This window comes from Corvus moneduloides, chromosome 1 (genome assembly GCF_009650955.1).
Source record: "Corvus moneduloides isolate bCorMon1 chromosome 1, bCorMon1.pri, whole genome shotgun sequence".
Classification (NCBI taxonomy): Eukaryota; Metazoa; Chordata; class Aves; order Passeriformes; family Corvidae; genus Corvus; species Corvus moneduloides.
This window is the reverse complement of record NC_045476.1, coordinates 8,576,696-8,598,684: the sequence shown is the minus strand read 5'-3', so window position 1 is coordinate 8,598,684 and position 21,989 is coordinate 8,576,696. Positions and strand designations below refer to the sequence as shown.

General features: G+C 36.0%; 1 protein-coding gene across 1 annotated transcript in view; it reads right to left on the bottom strand.

The window, feature by feature from the left end:
- UBE3C (ubiquitin protein ligase E3C) overlaps positions 1–21,989 on the bottom strand; it is a 73,465-nt gene that overhangs the window by 44,685 nt on the left and 6,791 nt on the right. The window contains exons 2-10 of the mRNA XM_032099205.1: positions 18,010–18,063; positions 15,214–15,288; positions 14,417–14,563; positions 13,633–13,748; positions 12,140–12,297; positions 9,951–10,104; positions 8,927–9,147; positions 8,490–8,644; positions 6,501–6,688 (exon numbers count right to left, since the gene is read on the bottom strand). Of these exons, the coding sequence (XP_031955096.1) occupies positions 6,501–6,688; positions 8,490–8,644; positions 8,927–9,147; positions 9,951–10,104; positions 12,140–12,297; positions 13,633–13,748; positions 14,417–14,563; positions 15,214–15,288; positions 18,010–18,063 (1,268 nt within the window). The remainder of the gene's footprint in view (positions 1–6,500; positions 6,689–8,489; positions 8,645–8,926; positions 9,148–9,950; positions 10,105–12,139; positions 12,298–13,632; positions 13,749–14,416; positions 14,564–15,213; positions 15,289–18,009; positions 18,064–21,989) is intronic.

Sequence of the window (21,989 nt, the reverse complement as noted above, 5' to 3'; positions counted from 1 at the left end):
ATTTCACAAGTCAGTTATACACAGGACTGACTTTAACCACATTATATCAGACATGGTTACAGTGTCTTTCAGAAATTCTAGAGAAATGAGAAACAAAAAGCTTCCTGAAACTATAAAGTCACCCCCAGTGTATTTTCTTCCCCTTGCAAGAAACAACATATGAGACAAAATCATTTGAAACAATGTCTTCCAGGAACCAAACAGGATTTCACTGACTGAACAGTCATTTTTCAAGTATTGAAGAACAGTATTTGGGTAATTTTTTTAGATGCTACTTTCCTAGGTCTCCTAATTCCTGTTAGGAAGTAAGTAAAACAAATACTGAGATCGACACCTCTCAGTGGTCAATAGATTTGCAACATTAAAATTCTCTAAGACCAGGCATACAAGAGATAGGAGGCTGGGAAATGGGACCAGGGAGGGGAGACTAGCTGCTGCCTGGAAACAAAGTATTTACTGTGGACCACATGGTTAAATTAAAATTGGCCACATGGCACAAGGAAACACATTTCATTAAGAGAAAAAAGTAAAATATCAATAAAGACTTAAAAATACTGGAGAATGGCTTAAGTGGCAATTCACTGAAAGACAAAAACTCCCACACTACACAGGATCCCACAAACCAGCGCACAGGGCCACAGGCCCCTGGGTCCTGGCTCACTGACTGCCCCTCCTGCTGCCTTCCCACAAGCACAGCCTCTCTCCTCACCCCACAGCTGGTCCCTTCCTTGGGCTCCCAGCTCACCTGCATCCACCAGATCCAGCTGCACAGCCAAGGATCTGTGCCAGGATAAAGGAGCATGAGAAGGGCAGAACTCCTCACTAAGCACAAAGGATCATTTCACAGGTATGGGAGTTTTGGAAATAGAGTAGAAAAATGCAGAAAAACGGGAAATGAAACCCATGCCACCTCTAGTTCACAGCATCTCCTTGAATTTTAAATGCATAGATCAGTACCTTTAAAAAGAGTTGGGAGTTTCATTTATTTCAAAGAAATTGCATGTTGAGGACATCACCAAGTTCAAGTCAAATTTGAAGCAACTGAAGCTAATGCCAGTTCAAGATAAGCTTCACCGTTACGTTAAGTTCTAATTTAATTATGTGTATTTTTTGAAAAAATTCAACCTGAATTTGATACATGAGAATTCTATTCCCTTCTAAAGTCACATTATTCTGACATTTGGCAAAAAGTATACATTAACATGTAAGGAAGGGCTTATTATACCTAGCTAATTTAGAATAAGGATTTGTATTTTAATGTTTAAATATCTGAATGATAGCTCAGATGTCTTGGTTTCCACACTGAGAAATTTCCTCAGTGACCTTCAGTTTTCAGCCTCATATTTAAAATGAAAAGTAATTTGGCACAGGGCCATCGGGTCTCATGCAGCTTCCAAGTAAAAACTTGTTAATTTTACAATCATCCCTGGAAATTATGTAACAGTTTGAGCAGAAGTGAACAAACATTATGGACAATGAACCTATCATAATGTAATTCGTTTTTTCATTCTAGCAATATTCAGCAATAGTGAAGGGGAAAAAAGGACCAATCTTAAGAGCTTATAATAATAACCTTTGTCTAAGTTTTAGCCATTTTTATTCCATATCCGTGATTCAGGCAGTCAATTGTAGCAAGTGGTCTGTTTCATGGCCCAGTTCCAGAAATGCTGAATGCATTCAACTTTCACATTTCCCTTTCCTGAAAATCTGGTTAAGTACAAAAATGCACATTTGGTAGAAGATGGTACCAACAACCTGTTTCATTAACATGAAATTTCTGTAAATATGAAGCAGATTAATTTGTCAGTTCTAAAGCTTCCATTCTAAAGTTTCCATACTGTGACCAGAAAACAAACATGGAACTGCAAAGTGAACACAGAATGGTGAATTGGGCCTTGTGTTAAAAGAGATTTTTATCATTAGATTCATCTGAAATTTAATCCATTGCAAAAGTAAAGATGGCAGAAAAAACCTGCTAACTTCCCACTCCAAGGACAGAAATTGGCTTTAAAAGCTGAAGGTAACAACTGTAACCAAAAAATACAAAAAAAGAAACCCACCACAAAATGCAAGGATGACTTTGAAAAGTTGTATCTACACAAAATTGGCCATAATAAAATTTCAAACTTTTTGGCTTCACATTGACAGAAAAAAAGACTGTGAAAAAGCAAAAAAAAAAAAAAAAATTAAGGGAAAAAAAACCCTCTGAGAATTAAAATAGGTCGAAATCTACCTTATTTGGTCTTTTTCCTTGGCAGAGAAAAGATGTGCATCTGCTTAAAAACAGCCTTTCCAGGTAGAGCTACATTAAAATGACACAGCACAAGAATTCCTGATCAACTGCAGTAGAGTACAGGGACGGCTTACACATCCTGAAGAAAAAGCCTTATGAATCCACAAAGTTTAGAGATCAGCTAATATAAAGCTCCAGTGTCCATACAGTCTTGACCACTTTTTCCTTTAAAGAAAAAAAAAAATCCACACAAAAAAAAGCTAGAAATAAAAAAGATCAGACATTTTGATTGTTATGTAAACTTGTAAAATCTAACCCAGGGGTTTCAAGATTTGTACTATTCTAAAAACAAACCAAGCAGCTGAAGTTTAAACTCCTCCTATCTGGAGGTTTTGCATTTTCTTGAAAATCTCACTGAAAGCCACCAACTTCTTTATTATGAGATCATTATACATGTTTTATGTAATGGATTCATTAATAGATTTTCTGTAAAGTCCAATATTAAGATTTAGCACAGTCATTTGGAAGAAAGAAACATTTCGCTGCCATCAGAAAGGATAAACTCCTTTCAACTGGAACAACACACACTGCCTCAGCCGCAGGCTGTGAAAGAGTTAAATTCACTTCAGTGATTCCTGTTAAGTATCAATTTTAATCATACCAAATTAAATTATCTGTTCCCAAAAGTAAGTACATAACGATCATTTATTTAGGACCTTGTTTCTCTCTCTAGGTATCTAATTGTCCACAAAGGCCACATGATTTATGTCTACTTGACAGAACAGCATTTTGGGCACCTCTGGTTTAAAAAAAGTGTCAAATTCCTCCTGTGCAATGGGACAGATTAAATGACCCATTAAGCTTAATTTAGCTGAGGCACCACTACAAGTTAATTAGTTAAAGGCAAGATTTTCAGTCGAGGTCATAAATTGGGCCCAGTTTCCCACTGAGACCATTTAAGTTAATGAAGAGAATACAGCAGAATGAGAGGAGCTCATACAGCCTGCGACAGGTCACTGCTGCCAGGGCAGCGAATTCTGTCACTTCAGAACTGTGAGGTGTCACAGGTACGAGACAGAAGCAGAGCCACTGGTAAATGAACTATCCTGCTCTTTAGGCTGCCTTATCCTTCTGCCTCTGTTTGTATTGGACCAAGAATGTGAAGCAAAGCTTAAAAAAAGAAGGTTAAAACTGCAAATACAATGATTCTGGTTTTAAGAGAAACACAGCAGTGCTAGAATGCTCCCTGAAGAATTACCCCAACAGCCCCATGTAAAGCCTGGTATCTCAGCACACATATGAAGACAGGCTGCTCAGATTACACTGGATTGTCATTTGCCAAACATTCTGAACTACAGGCTGAGATGAGCAATGTTACAGTAATTAAACAGCAGTGATGAACAGTGACTGTGGAGCTGTTAACCCAAGATGAGTGAACTCGGGGGCGCTGATCAGATGGCTGACAGCGACTGACGTCCCAGTACAAGCACAGCTTCCATCACTATTTAATATTCAGCTGTCATAAAGATGAAGTCTAAGGTATTAAGTTACACCCTGAAATATTTTACAGAAACAGAACTTAGTATTTATTCAAAGTATCATTTTGATGAAAAAAAGTCTTGCAAGTCTCTATAATGACAACTACAGTCCAAGGGACAAGTTCCCTCTTTTTTTTTAGCAACTGTATTCAATAATTATGTATCAACTTTATAGTGAAAATATTAAAAGTCCCGTCCTTTTGAAAACAAGTGGAATTTCCAATGGCTTCTTTACAATCAGGATTTTATTTTACATCTCTAATCCGGTCATACTTGTTACTGAACACAAGCTACAGTTAGGTTTTTCTTGTATTGTGACCATTTTCTTTAATTGGGTTTGACTGCATACTTCCAGAATTATTCAGAGTTCATCAAAATTCGTAATAACTAACCCAAAGCAATGTGTTTTTTCAGTTATCCACCTCTGGATCCCACCATCCTGTCCAGAGCATCAGAAAATAACTTTACAGGCTTGCTTCTTTCAAAATTATATTGTACTTTGGGTATCTTGTTCTTTGGCCTTGGTGTCTTGTTGCAAAACCAAAGAAAATACTGAGTTAATTCAGCAACATCAATGTTCCTAACACCACAAAATATCATCATCATCATCATCATCAGTCAAATTATAAAAGTACCGAGAAGCCTCAAGAAAAAAAAAAAACTTTCAGCTTTGACAGAGTGATACAACTCTATATTCTGAAATTCTCATGTTTGTTCAAGAAGGAAAAAAACCTCAGAACTATTAAAACAATACTGAGATATTTGTCATTTGCTCCCTTCTAAAGCCTGTGTTAATCTTAGTCTAATTTTCTTCAGTTATTGAAAATTTATTTTCCATTATTACTCTATTTAGCATCCCATTTTTCAGATTTGAAGCTTCTGTTTCTATTTATCATTACTTTATATTACAGTTGTATATGCTGTTAAATAAACTAAGTCTTTTTAACAACTCCTTTTTAAACCATTTGACTAAGTATGATTTCAAACACTAAATAAAAGAGCACTATTAAGCTCTTAGAATACATTAAAAATAATTTGAGATAAATTATTTCTGCTTAACTATTTCTACATGGTTTAATTAAGTAGATATGCTTCACTCTGGATATTAAGTAACTTAAAAGTTAGTTTCAAAGCAAGTGTTAGCATCTTTCGAAAGACTATCATTAAATTTGGTAAAATTATTTGAGCTTTAAAAAAAGTCACCAGACAATTTTAAAATGTGACACTTAATGACAAAAAGTCTTTTCATTTTCTTTATAAATTCCATGAATAAGCATCATCTGTCCTTCAAAAAACACTCAAAAATAATGTTTAGAACAGCTGCTTGGTAACCTAAGCCAGGTCTAAAATGCACTGAGAATAGGACAAAAGATTTGACACCTGCTGAAATTATGATCCCTGGCAAACTCAGCACTTACAGATGACTTCTAAGTCAGAAATAGTAATTAAGCGCCTACTTTTAGTTTACCAAATATTTGTGTGAATTAAGTTCATTTTGACCATGAAAGTAATTGCACTGGTACCACTGACAGAAATCTTAGTATCTACTACTTATTTCTAAAATTCAGCTGTTTTGGAGCTATTCAAAAGTTACAATTTCTAAATTATTTTCCAATAGAAGATGCTGAGTAGAACTTCCTTAACTCCTGAATTTATCCAGTGTGTAAATAGGTTGTTATCACAAATAATTGCAAAGACCCAATACAGCTTCTCAGAGGAAATAGATGCCATACTCATACAATTAAAGTTCGGTGACTTCTTTACTCATTAAACACCCTTTTCCACACAGTTCACCAGCAAACCTCCAGTCAAAGCAGTGATGCATTTAAGCTCAGTAATTACTATCCAAGGCAATGTACTACGTGCAACAATAAAGCTGGCACACTAATTCAACTGCTGCTATGATCTTCAGGTCTCACATCCTGCTCTAATGCAATTAGTCTACAAAGAACTAATTACCCTAATCGAGCAATCACAGTTTCACTGACATCTTACTTCCTCCAGCAGCTATAAACACCATTGGGCTAAGATAGCACCTAATTAGTTTTCTGTATCACTGTTTACAATGCAGTCTGAATTATGTTTACAACATTCCCTAAATACCTACTTTACTACCAGCAACTACATAGGTACTTGCACCAGAACAGTGTTAATACTTATGGGTCTCAGTCTGGTAATAAAAAGGTCAAAAATCTTCTCCCATTGTTCTGACATTTGTGGTTTGCAATGTTTGCAAAAGAATTCTGCACAAATGAAAACGTCCTTTATCTTCATCTCAGGTGCCAAACCCTCCCCAAACAATAGCGATCTTCAATAGTTAGGAATTATTTTGATTTGTTGCAAGAGATTTTGGCATATATTAAAGAAGGGTGTGAACAAGTTGGTTTCAGTGCTCAGCTAGCCAGAGAGACTGTGGAATCCATAGCACTGACTGTTTCAAAAACAAGGTAGTCCAATTTGTGCTGGAATGGCACTCAACACTGCCTCTGAACAAAGGAAAAGAAAAAATGCTTCTACGAATCTTGGAAGGCCATAGTGAACAAGAAAAACTAGACACAAAGAATCCACTCTTTGGTTTGCCTGGAATTACTGTTTAAATTCTGAAAATCTAATTTATTTCAGCCAATTGTAAAAGAAAACACAGAAAAAACTCCATATGGTATTTAAAACAGGTCTATCTAACAATTTTAGATGTACTACAGTTCAAGATGACTATTATTTCTACTTGCCTGACTTTTGGCACCATCATTCGGTGTTGTACCATTAGCGTGTGGCAGATTGATGCCATCAGGGTAAAGACCTCTTCACTTGCTGAATCTCTCCAAACCATGTTCAGTAGAGTGTTTGTCTGCTGCTTTGTGTCCAATTTCTTTAGGCACTCCTCAGTTATGTACTGAACTGATATTCTCCCATCACCCTACAAACATATCAAAGGCAAGTTTACTTTTAATTATTTATAATGATTAAGTATCCCTTTTTGTATTAAAAAAATACTTCCATATTTAATTAGAACATAAAGTTCTCTTGTACAATAAATAAAATGGAAGCACATATGCATATCCGAGTCTTAAAAGTATCAGACCCAAGAGCCAGCTTAAAGCCCCAGGCAGGTAACTGTTGGGCTGTGGTATCCATCCTTCACTGAGGCCAGTGGAAATACTCCCCTTAATGTAAGCATGTTCTGCAACACGTGGATACAACAGACAAAATCACTTATTGGCATAAAAGACGTGAATAATCATCTCTTCTCCACTGACATCAGTCAGCATTGGACATGAAACCCAGAAATGAATGTCGACTCTACTTTACAAGCAGTATTTTCACATTCATAATTCTTGAGTTAACAAATGACCACACAGTTCAGGGTGGTCAGTTCACGTCTGGGTAGTACCAGCAGTGTGTGAAGAGGAATACTTTCCCTCGGCATACAACTGACTCCACCTCAGCCTTTTTTTTCCTAATTTCCTATCTTTATTTTGTCGCCAACTGAGCAAAGCTGTCAGGCTCACTGAAGGACACAAGTTAACCAATTATAAATTTTTAAGAAAGAGGGGTTTCCCCACCCACTGACTTTTTTTTTTTTAAGACAGGCACGCATGAAAATATGGCATACATTAAAAAAATCATAGGAGAAACACACAAAAAAGCGTATCACAATAAACAGTATTATTTATATAAAGCCTCCTCAGAGCAGTTTTTTTTTCTAGTTTATGAATTAGTGTAAGTTAAGTTATCTGTGAACAGAAATTTCTGCTTTGTTTTTACCTAATCACCTCTTAAGTATCACCGATCTCTAAGCCACAAGTAGAAACTGCCAATATTTACATTGCACACAGTGTGTGTCTGGCAAATTAAGTATTTTATTCACACTGTCCTGGTAAAGATTTTGGTGTGACAGTAACACACAGCATCTAAAAACACGCAAGTAAAATGCTGCAAGTACTCCCTGGCAGCATGGCCCCAAGTTTGGATTTTTTAAATGAACCCTAAAGATGATGAAATTTCACACATTCTACAAGGAAAGCATGCACACTAAGTCCTTTGAATGGCTGTGTCTTCTGAAAGATACATAAAGGCCAGTAAGAAACTGCTGAATTTATATCTGTCCAACTTTGGTTAGTCAAAGCCTTGATATGAGTAGGAACAGGCTAGAGTTAGCACAGATTTATTCTAAGTTTAAACTATAGTGAAAAGTTCTATTTATAACACTCTACACATTATTACAGAAAGCAGGTGCTTCACTCTGAGGGCTTTTGAGTTAGTGGATATATACAGAGCTACTCTGCAGGGTAGAGACTGTTGTTGAACTTGTAGTATTTCCATGACAAAAAAAAATGAAAATACTAAGCTGGAGTACTAGTATGTTTCACGATCTCTTAGCATAACTATGGACCTACAGAATAGAGAGAGTAATAAAGTCTCAGTAAAATACAAATGTAAAAAGGTAATTTTAAGCCTTTTTTTTTAAATAAAAGCTTTATCCTTACACAGACATGCTATCTGTAGTTTAGGATCTCTTATTAGAGTAAGGGGTTTGTTTTTAATGTAAGCAACCAGTTCCACTGGCTTGCAGTGAACAGTCACCTATTTTCAAGAAGCAAACAGGCTGCCTTCTACATCTATGGAAAAATACTGGACTTAGAGTGATCATGTTTTTGCCTATCTTTGCTGCTGCTGCTATAATACAAATCCATTCATAGAAATTCTGCACTGCTTACTGGTGTAGTTGTCATTTTACTGATCTCTTCATCCTCATCTTCAGAATCACTGTTTGCATCTTGACAATTTGTACCAGCAGCAGACACAGGCAGCTGAGAGAGAAAAGTTTGGAGTACCCTCAAATACACAAGAAGTCCTTCCTCTGAAAGGGATCCTAGAGCACATACATTGAAACACAAAGATCACCAGCAAGATCACACTGTGCTATAAAATATATCTTACCAGAAATACCCGACCAAAACAAGTTACGCCAAATCTTATCAAATTAGCACATTTTTATAATGTTAAGGGTAGGAACAGGTAATAAAACAGATCTCTCCAACACTTGCATGCACAAACTGTCCTTTTTACTTGGCAATGAACCATGCTGCGGAAATACTCAACATATTAATTCCAACATGAAAAAAACAATGAATTGGCCACTTAGCTTGCTCACCCAAATATGTTTCTCCTACTGTTAACACAAAGTAGAAAAGGCATGGGGCTTGATCACTTCTTCTTGAACATCCACTTTCTGCTAGTAATAGTGCATTCAGAAAGAGTTCATACGGGAAAATGGTCTGCACATCAGCAAGCGCTGGAATGATGAAATGGAATATCTGATCTGTAAAAGGTGCTGCCAGAAACTCCTCTGTGAAGGCGGCAAAAATCTGCTGCCTGAAATGAAGAAAAATTGTTGCTATAGAGAACACAGGCAAAATTTCCCACAATCATACCAATGGAATAATAGATCATTTTGCAAGTATGAATACATCCATCAAGAGGACTGCAAAGATATGCTCCATTAATCCTGCCCTAGTACATCAAATTTCTCAGACTCCTCAAAAATTAACTTCTCACACTAAATCCTCTTCCTGATGATCTTACACGCAATTTTATCCTTTAAACTTTTCATTAAATCAGATAAAACTATTCTGAAGTTAAATACATTGTTTATAATATCAAAGAACAAAATACATCTAACAAACTCAATTAGTCTTTTTACACAAATCCCTATTTTAACACAAAACACTACTGCATGTGATACAACCAGAATTTGATTTATGTTCCCTCTGTCTACATATCTGACTCTTTCTGCTTGTAAGCTGCCTTAGTAATTTCTCTCCATAAACCTCAGGTCATCTGTCACAAAGTTCTTTTGAACTCTAAAATTCTTTTCATCTACCCTTAGCTGCATCTCTGCTCTCATCTAAATTTTCCACACCCTCATTCCTATGTATTGTGGTACCTGCTATTCTCTGTACTCTGTTTATTGCAGTATTCAGCATTTTATTGCCTTTTTCTTAAAGACACCTGAAACTACATTGTTTCAGGGATGTACAGTGTTACCAAAAAATCATTACTATTGCAAATAAATCAATGAACTACACTGAAAGAATGGCTGGACACTAGACAACAACAAACTGCACCTCTGACTACAGCAAATGAGTACTCAAATGTTTTAGGTTATCTTTATTTACCTTGCACCTTCTGGACAGGAGCTATATGTAAAGTGCAATGGCTTCAGAACATTCTCCAGAAGTATTTTTGCAATAGGAACACGAGAAACATCAGAATACTCAATACTCGAGGGAAGCTTATTGTTAATTAACAAATAAAGCGACTTGTAGTAGCCTGCAAGTAAAAGAAGAAAATCACTTTTAAACACAGTATTTTTTTTCTTTTCCATATAAAACAATTTAAATTAAGTTGAAAAATACTATACAATTCATTACATGAAGCTTGACATAGGAAGACATTTTACAGTAGTTCAAGTCACATTCACATAATTAGCAGGCTATCAGCAATCTCTTTGGAAACACCACATTATAAAATCATTCACAGATAACCATATTCAGAGTCAGTTTGATTTTCAAAGACCAATCAACTCTTGCTGATGAAGTGAATAATTTGATTTCTTTAAATAATGGCTTATGAAAAACGTGTTCTCCTTTAAGCGACTCTAGTCATGTTGTCCTTTCACTCTTCCAGAAAGGAAGAATTTTCCACTCTACTCCAAAATATGACTGCATCATACAGGTAAGAGTCCTGCCAGCAGAATGTCCCAATTCTGTGACCACCTTGCCTTAGCAGGCTGAAGAATACAATCACTATTTCCAGAACAGGGCTCTCCCAGACAGTAATAAAATGCATTATCACCCATGCCATAAAGACATGTATAGAAAGTAATTTATTTATGTCTCACTGAAGTACAAATGGAACCATGTGATTTCATTCTTAACCAACTTCCTTCATGCTCAATGAACTCCCAACTAAGACACAAGTTCCACAATTACAGGAACACTGTAAATGCATAAACAGTGTCACATCACTGAGATCCCAGTCTAAGAACCCTTCTCAGGGACCACCTAACTTGTCACAGTGGAAGTCCCCATAAAGGAATGACTTAGCAATGCTGACCAGACACAAATGGAAGGCAAATTATATCCAAAAACATACACTAATGGAAACTGGTAAGAGATTCTTTACAATTTAAGCATCAAAAGTTATTAGGACACAGAACATTTGCAGTTGCACAAAACCACTTCTTTTTGTTCTCATTAGTAATCAGAAAGCTATATTTTAGTAAAAAATTAATGATTCTATGATCTCAAACTTTCATATATCAGTTTTGAGGACAGAATACTATAATAAAAGAAAAAAAACATGCATTTTGGAAGACATATGTATTATATAAAAACCAATGAGACAAACATACAGTTTCTGTTACGCCAAGGCAAGTAAAATAAATGTGCTACAATAAATTTTTTTCTGATAGTGACTTCAACATACAGTAGTTAAAACCAAATCCTTAGTAACAGGATTAGGTAGTCAAGTCCACTGAATGTACTTCAAATATTAGAATATATTAGAAATATATAGAAATAGTCCAATAACTAATGATTGGAAGATGCTCTTTCTGCATTTTATACCAAAGAGGATGGATCCAAGAGATTTATTTCAAAATGGTTTTGTCTTTCCTCATGATCCACAAGATTTGCTAACTCAAGCCACCATATCAAAAAGCCAAAATAATTTATTTTGGACATTCCCAGAATAATGAAGTTTCTTTGCAACAAAACATCATCTTGGTGCTAACTACCCAATTCATTAACTTTTGGTATGTTTGCACAGGTGTCACTGACTGCAGTTTAGCAAACAGTTTTGCTGATGACAGGACAAGAGAAATAAAAGCCAGGCCACCATCTCTGCTAAGGTGTCTGAGTGTTGGCAGGATGAAAAGGTAATGCCAATCTAGAATAATACTGAATATTAACATTTACAGAGAACAGTACTGCAACACAATGACCAACTTTTACACAACTGAAGCTTAGATCTGTCACAGTGTGTGTGTCCACATTAGAGTGTCAAACAGGTACTGGAATACCACTTTTGTTAGGCAATATCCATCTACTCTCAAAATCTCTGCTACAAGTCTGTATCAGTAATTTAGTAGAATATTCAATTTATAACAGATTTTCCAAAGAAATCAAGCAGTAATTTCTCAAGCCATGACCTCATTACAAGCACAATATCCATCTAATGTACAGGTTAGTGTATGCAGCACTTTATTCATCTGTGGTAAAGACAAAAATTTGATTAAACAATATGGGCTTCAGCTGTTTAATTTTTGATTATTTCCCAGAATTTATGGTTCCTAGCTACTCACCTTTTTGAACCATGTAGTGCAAAATTTGTTCAATTAATGATGTCACATAGCTGACATCTTGTAAAACAGGCAAATACGTATTCTCAGATGAAAATACCTCAAGCATTCTCATAGGAAGTGCAACATTCAGACTGTCATCATTGCAATTCTGCAGTAGCCTATAAATGAAATTAAAATTACTTAACATGATATTTCTCTTATTTCACCACACATTCACCTTAAAGTAACTTATTTCTATCTATTTGGTTGCCAGGTGCTCTCACTGGTTTAGCTACATCTTTTTGACGGCATCTTTATAACAATAATTCCTGATTTTAGGGTTATCTACGAATATGGCATTCTACCTTTAATTCCTACTAAATTCTTGCTCTGAGTGATTTGAAAATTTGGAGGTCTACTGCATAAACTGGAAGAGAAGCAAAGAATAATACATGTTTTCCCAACATGCACCACTAACTATATTAAAAATGAAGCCATGAAAGCCCCAGAGCAACATGGGCTGGGAACAGGTGCTAGGGAACACCATATGCATAACTAACACAATATGTCTTCATTTACAAACTGAAATATTAAAAATACAACCATTCCCATCATTTTAACAAGTTGCTTATATAACAGCTACCAGTAACCACAGAAATTATGATGATTAAGAGCCTGCTTAGAATTCAAAGTATTTTTTTAGTGCTAGATGTGTATGGGCTGACCTGCCCTAACAATGTGCTTTCTTCCCCATCCATATTAAGAGCTGCGTTTACAAAAAGACAATTTCCACTGTAGTGAGAATGTACAACTCAATGCAGTGACACCACAGCTGTGTCCCACTGCACACAAGGACTTTAAAGCCCACCACTCAAGTCTTCTCTAGTATCTGGCTTTGAAGCTCTGCAGAGGGTCACCAATCCTTATTATTGATAAGAACAAATAAGTTTTCTAATAATAGAATAACAATAGCTGCCAGATATTCAAGTCACCTTAACAGATTTACCTTCCTGTGATCCTCCCACTACGAATAATAAATTTAATGCTGAAGCCAATAATGCAACTGCTTAATATGCTTAAAGTTGAAAATAAAGAGTGAGGAAGGGCATAATAAATTATATTAGTTTTGAAACAACATCTATCCAAAGCATATCCTTGGAACATTAGATGTTGTTATAAGAAGTAGACTAAACACTATCAATTCCCAAGAAAACCTGGTTTCCACAAATATTGCGAATGATGTCACTATACAAAACCAGTTAAGAACATACTCAGGCCTATCCTAGGAGAGCATCCCTTAAGCACATGTTGAACTTGAAAGTCAACAGATCTTAAGAACATTCCACTGTTGTACATAGGAACAGGTATCCTATACCATAGCCTACATATATTTAATATAAATAGTCCTCTACATAAAATAAATGTACATTTAATACTTCCCTTGCTGCAAAAAGAAACAAACAAGTGCCCAACATAATTTCTGAATACTTTTTACATAGAAAAAAAGAACTTACCTGCAACACAGCCCCAACAGTCTTTTTATTTGGAATAAGCAAGTAAGTCTGTCTGGACCATCCAATTGCTTGACAAACTGAGAACTCTGTTTAATTAAATTCTGACACATCCATACCTGCAACAAGATACACAAAAGTTTACAGGTTATAATGAGAAGTTCTATCATCTATGGCAACTCAGTAATATTTCAGTGCTGTTGTGGAAACCTTTGGAGGACTTACAAAACACAAACTCAGACCGAATCATGTTCAGTTGAAAAAAAAAAAATTGTCACACTACATAAACTACACAAGCACTAGTACTAAACTTTCAAAGTTAAGACAGAGTTACACCATCTGGTAATTTTTTGTTTTTAAATAGCCATAATTCTTTAACATCCATTATTAACAGCCACTATGAATCACACTTACACATTTGGGAAACTGGCAGTGACTTTGCAATTGATATGCCAGCAATATTGAACAGTGAGAAAAAAAATATCACCCAAACACCTTGGGAATGACCAGGAGGCCAAGTAGAAATATTGTCTAAAAATTAAAATTCTAATAGAAGTGCATTATTTTTTAAACCTTACTGTGAATAATACATATAGGATTTTTCAGGGCTTCCTTTCACATACTATGTATGTCTGTGGGCACACGTACTTGTAAAATCTAATTTTTAGTTATTGTGACTAAATGAAAAACAGCGGAGTACACTGAAAAGTGCACTTTCAAGTGAAAGACTACTTTATAAGTGCATGAGATGCAAGTGCTATGGATCAAAGTAAGTAACAGTACTCACCAAACGCTTTGAATCCTCATTCTGTCTATAGAAGAAGAGTAACTGGCGAACTAGAAGAGTCAAATTTGCTCCATTAGCAGTGGAGAAGGTTCCTCCAGACTGGGCCAAATTAGCACAGTGATCAAATTCACTTCTTTGGATAGAGTACTTAAAAATAAAACATGCATCAATATATCAGTAATGGTTATGATTTAAAACAGAGGTGCAAAATTTCAGTTTTCATCCAGCAAGGTTGCAAAGTAGTAAAACAGATACAACGTATATTTGTCAAGAGATCAAAATATACACGATATCACAGTTGAAGCCATAACTCCATTCTGTACCTCAGAAAGTACAGTTTCAACAAATCTGTTGCTTATCAAGAATATCACATCAAACATTTTAGTCTAGTTTACTCAAATTAACAAATTTAAACGAAACTCTTTCTTAGAAGAATCTACCCAACAGCAACTTAGAACAACTTTTTGACTCAAACTACCACCTTAGCCATACTGTAAAAAAAATTAAAAGCTCCACTGGTGTGTCAAAGTTTTTAATACCTAATGTTTTTTATCCAATTTTTCAGCTAAAAAAACCACTGTGTGATCCCACTGAGGTCCAGTCACATCATTGCTTTGCAGAACATAGATCTGTTTACTAAAATACTGAGTTTGAAATGAAAATGCCAAGAGGGAAAAAAGAACTTCCACTTTCTTAAATACTCAAAACGATTTTTCAATGAAATTATTTATGACTAGAAAGTCTCATTTTCTGCAAAATTGTTTAGCACCTTTCTAACTAAATAAACAGGTACTGACTTGGTGTTTTCTGTCTCTGTACCCTCTTACAAACGACTGGATTATTATTGCATTTTTCAGCCTCCGCCTTTCTTCCTGTAAAACAAAGCAAGAAAATTGAAATCAACACCATAGGACTGACTTTAATTTCCACCATTTTATTAAATGTATTTGTATTCAAAATTTTATGGGTTTTTAATGAATTAATGTGTTTTTAATGAAAATTAAACAATAATCATTAGTAAAATAAATTACTTTAATGCTTGAATCCAATACACATAAATCAGTGAGAATGCTTTTTGGTTTTAAGCACAAATTTATGATCAGATATTGCAAAAGGATCTTTAATACTCAGTGAGTATATAATACTACAGAAATCAACATAAACATTATTACTTTGCATCACTTTATTATTAATGCATTTTATTAGACAAAGTTTTAATACTATGTTGAAAAATGCTGAAGCATTCACCAAATTCAATTACATGATTCCTCTTTCTGCATACAGCAGCAAACACTGAGGACCCACTTATTTGTTTTCACTGAAATAATACAAAAGCATTATGATGCTGCCACAGTTTAGATGTTGGGACAACAATTTTTAAAAATCAGTTATTTGGAGACAGTATTTCTGTCAAAAGGAAAATTAGGCTTAAAGCTCATTGTGGCCCAGGAGCACAACATGGAAATTAATAAAAATTCTTAAGTCTCTTCTCCAAACCAGACATATCTAGTGAGTCCTTTTATGACATCTTCCTCAGTAGGTAGATCCTTTACAATGGCTCTGAAGAACTGAACACCAGCTTGCTTGAGATGCTATGGAAAGAGCTCTTGGAGGGTTCCCTGACAACACCCTCAGCATATCCCATTACAATAAATATCTACGGGAAGTAGCTACTGTAGTTATGTTTCTAACAATGTCCATATGGTTTCTTAGGGAATAAAAGAGGGAAATAAAGAGTTGTTCATGAACCTAGAGCTGCAGAGCAGTGATTGACGGAAAAGTACAAGGATCAAGAAGCCTGCTTTAAAAAGAGAAATTTCAACCTAATCAATCCTTAAACTACAACGAAACTATAATTCTGAGAGTCACCAGGCAAAACAAAACACTTAATGTTTTCATTAATTTAATTTAAATACTTTCAGGAAAGTTCACCTAAACTTTCAATTCACAAAATCTTGATTTCTAATTTATTGTCCTATAAAGACACATCCAATTCAAAAACACAACCTCACAACCTGAACTGACCAGAGAGATCACCAGACAAAACTGCTATTTAAGGTCTATTTTATTTTTCTTGGAAAACCCTGGTTCTTAAAGCAACTTCTCTGAATAAGCAGACTCTTGAAGACTCTAATTACCTCTAAAGGATGGACCAAAATCAAAATTTTGATAGGCCAAAGGGTATTTTTCTCTCCCAAGTATTGACAGTACAAGTGCAATCAGGATAGAGTTTCAGAGAGGTGGTGTCTCCTCATCAGCATAATGTAAGGCTCAACTAAAACACAGATAAGTTCTTCTTCTCTTTAGGTACTGGTTTTATCTCAGAACACATAATTGTCAATTAGAGACCCGTAATTGCAAAGGTTTTAAGTCTGAGGTCACCGCTAAGACTCTGCTACAGTCAGTTTTTTAAAAGCCATAGCTGATTTTATTCTCAGAGGAGCCATTCATTTTGTGAAAATGTGCTCAATGCCACAGCAAATCATTGTGTGCACATGTGTACATGCACTGGGATGAGTGTATGGCTCTGCATCAGCTTTGCAAAGGACAGAGCCAAGCAACTGAGTGAGTTTATGAACCACAAAGAAGAATTTTTACATATGTTGCTCAATACTCACTGATCATAAATCTGATTCATAACGTGGAATTCTGAACTAATGGGTGAAATCCTGGTACTTTCATACTTGAACCTGGTCCATAACTACACATCCACGTTGGAAAGAAAAAAAAGCAGTAACTGTCCACAGAAACTGAAGAGCCACTGCAGAACTTGTGCTTAATCTAGCATGGGTCAAACACACCTTTAAGGGCCAAAGAGCTGTTTTCTTCCTGAGCATGAAACCTGAATAGTTATACTTTTTAAACAGTATTTAACACCAAAATGTTTTCAACTTGTATCAGAGGGGTGGGGGAAAAATGACAAAATTAACATATTCACTCAAATTCCTTTCAATGCCTATTCCACCTTTGCATTATTCCAGACTGAATTATCCAGAGCAGTAAGCCTTCATCATAAACCAGTATTAAGGTTGCTTAAAGCTTCACACATCAGCTTCTCACTGCTCCTTAATTATCAGGTGATTTCAAAGCACTTGAGCACTTTTCAAAGTATTCAAGAATCACTGTTCTGATTTTATGTTCACAGAACGGAGGCACACACTGGGGAAGTGAAGTACTAAAGGTCAGCCAAGAAACCATAGCAGAACCAGGAGCAAAAGAAAGTTTGCTGAGACCAACCCATAGTAATAGACTACGGACAAGGTAAAATTTGCAATTTACTAGCCAAATCCCTATCTTTTCTCAACAAAGACTAGATCCAATAAACACCAAAATAAAAGGGAAAATTCCCTTTGCACCCAGTGCATGCTTATCTTCTTTTGAGATTAAAAGCACTCATAAGAAACATCTTAAAGCACTCAAACTGTTTTGCCAATTAAAACATACTTTATACAGAACTTGCAAACTGAAAGAAAACTAAAGAAAAAACTGAAACTGAAAGAACTAAGTACAACTGCAGCAGAAGTACTTCACACTGTAAATGTTAGACCAAAGAAAAATCCAGTGGGCAGGCAAACGCTTACAGGCTACTTTACCTCTCGTTTTCTCCTTTCTTCCTGAGTACGATGAAGGAGAGAAGCCTTTTCTTCCTACAAGACACAAATAAAGATACTACTGCGTTTTCATTCAAACGTGCTTCAACTGTGTTCAGGATATTTAATGCAAACTTCACTTTAGGGATTTCTTGGAACGCATAACATGTAAAATATAGAGAAAAGCAGCTGCTAATCATTTTCTGAACTCACAAACACAGGACTTGCAGCCCTCCCAAAAGAACAGTGATGGAAGGAAGTTATGTCCCTACGAAAAGAGACAGGCAAAGAGCAGCAAACTCTACTGATCTCTGTCCATGTTTGTGTTCTCAGCATCCCAGTTACCCTAGCAAACATCACCCATTTACAAATGGCAGAGCTGGAGCACAATAAGGTCCCAGACACCAGATCATACCAGAAGTCTGAGTGTTTTCCTTGCCTACAGGGTACATAAATCCCTGGCCCAGGTGCATACAGCAAGCTGTGGCACATTCAGAGCAATCACATCCTGTTCCAAAGCCCCATGCTTTTGTCTAACTTACAAAAAAGCATTAAGCTCTTATATTTACTTATCCTTTTTCTCAAAACTTGTCCAGAAAAGATGTCAAGAGAGTCATAGCATAAATGGCAGGAATTTTTTCTTTTGAAATTTTGAACTCTTCACCCAAATTAAGACTACACACCAAAACTTTCAGGACAGTGATCTCACCAATAGAGAAAAAAAAAAGAATACTGAAGTATTCATGAGGCCTCAAAACCCAGTATTATTACAACAGAAAAACCATGCATTAGCTTTTAAACCACAATCTTATATGAGTACTCATAGACTACAATATATAAACAAAGCTTTATGTGCAAGAGTCTCTTACTGGGTGGTTCTGGGTAATTTCCAAGGAAATATACAAAACAACTCAATTTTGATGCACAGTATTCAGTTCCCACTGTAGGCAACAGGAGATGAAAGCACCCTGGCACCTTCCCAAATTCAGCCTAAAACACACAGCAGATTTAAGGAAACTTTTTTCATTTTCTGACACTACAACACATATGACAATTTCATTTTTTTCCTATGCCCCCCATTAGCCTAGAGAAGTTAAGAAATTAAAAAACACTCAAACTAAAAATTTATTGTATTTTAATACAGAAAAATCAATTTAAAGCTGGCAAACAAATGTTTATAGAATATTTAACTACAGCTGAAACAACTGTGCTGGAATACTTTCAATGTCTATCAGCAGATACAAAAAATGAGAGCAAAACTCTCTGCATTTCTTTTTTGATGATACAGAGGAATCAAAGTCATGATTCTCTTAGTTTCTTTAGGACAGAAAATACTCTAACACAGACCACCAAGAGAGTGAAAAATAAAAAAAATCCCACAAGAAGGTTAACCATCTTTCCTCTAAAGACAGCATTTATGGCCAAAGACACCACTAACTACAGCTACTGCCCTCTAAAGACAGGGTTTGTTCCATGTGTTAAACACAGTATAAACAAAAGTAAGGAAATCCATACATACGGATGATATATCTCAACTCAAGCAGTACAGAAATGCACACACAAAGACAAAACAAGATACTAAATTAATAACCAACAAATGGCTTAAAGTTTCAGGACTTTTTCAACAGCTGATACCTAATGCATTAAAGAAGTTGGTGAAATGTCCCTATTTAGAAGTGATCATTCTGCAGGCAGCACTATGTAAAGTGCATTTCTGCTTAGAAACAACGTTTTTTAATTTGTTGTTACACTTCTGAAAGAATTGAAAGAAAAAGCAGAACATACAGAAAAGGAAAAACACATTGCTATGTGAGAGAAGAGAATGGTATGAAAAACCACAAACACCGTAAATACAAATGATCAGTAGATAAAGGAAAGTAAGTGGCCAGAGGGTTTATCAAAAACAAACCATTTAAAATCATTTGAAGAGAGAGGGAGATATATCAGGGCAATGGATCCTCACTTAGTGTATCACCAGCTTTTCACTGATGAGGAACTGGGTCTCTTTGTGGCAAGCACTCTTTAAACCAATCCACTCTTTAACAAAAGTTAGGTTTTTAGTCAGCCACATACTTGCTTTGAGTACTTGTAAAGAGAAACGCCAACTTGTTAAAGTATAAATTAAACAAAACAGAAGAACTGTCCTAAGGCAATAAAATATTCAGGTAAGTACATCCCACCTTTAAAGAATTATTATGGGTAAAATAATACTGTTACTCACGTTCACAAGATATACACAGATCATAACTATGACTAAAGAACATATTTAAATTAAATTCCAAAAAAAAAAAATCACCTTAAGAATTATTAAACGAAGCTGGAATACACTGTCTCTTCAGAAATTAAAAAGTAACAGTATATGTGCAAAATAAAACAAACATGCAATAAGAAAGAGATGAAAAGAACCATGAAATAACCTTCACCTACAAAGGGCATTCTAACAAAATCATTTCTTAAAGAGACATAACAGCAGTCACCTCTGAAATCCTCCCTGAATCGCCCCTTAACAGCCAGCACTGTGAAAAGAAGCCAAACTCAGTGTTCTGTGGCTGGCTGTGAATGACAACAGCGTTACTCAAGTAACACACATTTGACAACTCCCACCCAGACTCTCCTGACTGCTGCCAGCGACAGCCACTGTTCCAGCACCTCTTCCTGCTGCCGACAGCCAGAGCTCCTCACAGTAGGAGATGGCCCGACAGGAGCTCCCAAAGATCACACCTGGCTCACTCCTACTCCCCACCTTGCCTTGATCCTGTGGTGATCATGCCACCGTCCTTCTTCACCTGCCAGACAGGCACACGTCAGGTATCGAGTCTTCCTCTCAAGGTAGGCAGGCAGACAAGGTAGGGGGACGGAAGCATGAACATGGCTCTGTCCACCCTAACTCAAAAGGAGTGAAAAGCCATTCCCTGAATCACAGTTCTGACTTTTTATGATGTAGTCTTCTTCCTTCAGGAGCTTGCCTTCCTAAGCGCAGAACAGGGAATACACTGTCTGTGAGTTTTCATGCCACGTAGGACACATCTGGCAGTCCCTTCCTGCCTCATGCTTTCTCCAACAGAGAAACCACAACCAACCTCCTGCTCTAGCATGCGAGCTGCAGCACCATGAAAAACCCAACTTGAGAAGTTTTCTGTGAGGCACGGTACAAAGAAACAAGAAAGCAGAGAAAGCTTGTATGACAGCAAAACACAGTGCAACATTACAGACGATGACTCAAAGGGTAAGACAGAAGGAGGAAAGGGGTGAAAACAGGGAAGCAGATGGAGGACAGCATACAGAAAGGAAAACTTGTGACTGCCACCAAAGAAATGTTGAGTAACATTTGAAATGTTAATTTGTACACAGGCATAAAACTGCTAGGTACTGTACTATTCACAGCAAAGTTCCAAGTGGCACCACTGCTGAAAGGGAGCAGCTGATGAGAGCAGCCACATCTGACACTGGAATAATGTCAACACCACTGCTTCAAAAACACCAGTTCAATCCATAATGAAAAAAAATTGAATTAAAATTGTTTTCTTATCTTTGTTTTGTTGCAATAAACTTTCTGCTTCCAAAAGTATGTTTGCAGAACTCCTAGCTTTCACATATCCTAGACTGAATAAGGTACACAAATATAGAAATTATTATTCTTTTCCTTCTGCATTTGAACACTTCGTCTTCAGAGAAATAAACTTTCAGCCCTCTTGGCTCAAAATGCAAATTCAGAAAAGTAAAATGTATACATAACTAAATCCTTTTCAACACTTCTAATATCTGTTGACTCTTAAAATTTGAAATTGAACACTCCTGGACAGCTATGTTAATCAAGCCATCTTATAGCAAATAAATGTAAAACCTAAATATGCCAGATGCAAAGACGAAATGGAATAATTATTTTCAGGTACTAGCTAAACACTGATTACAGTTTTTAAAAATATTAATAATAACACACTGAAGCCAAAAAATTAATATTATTAATAAATGTTTGATGCTTA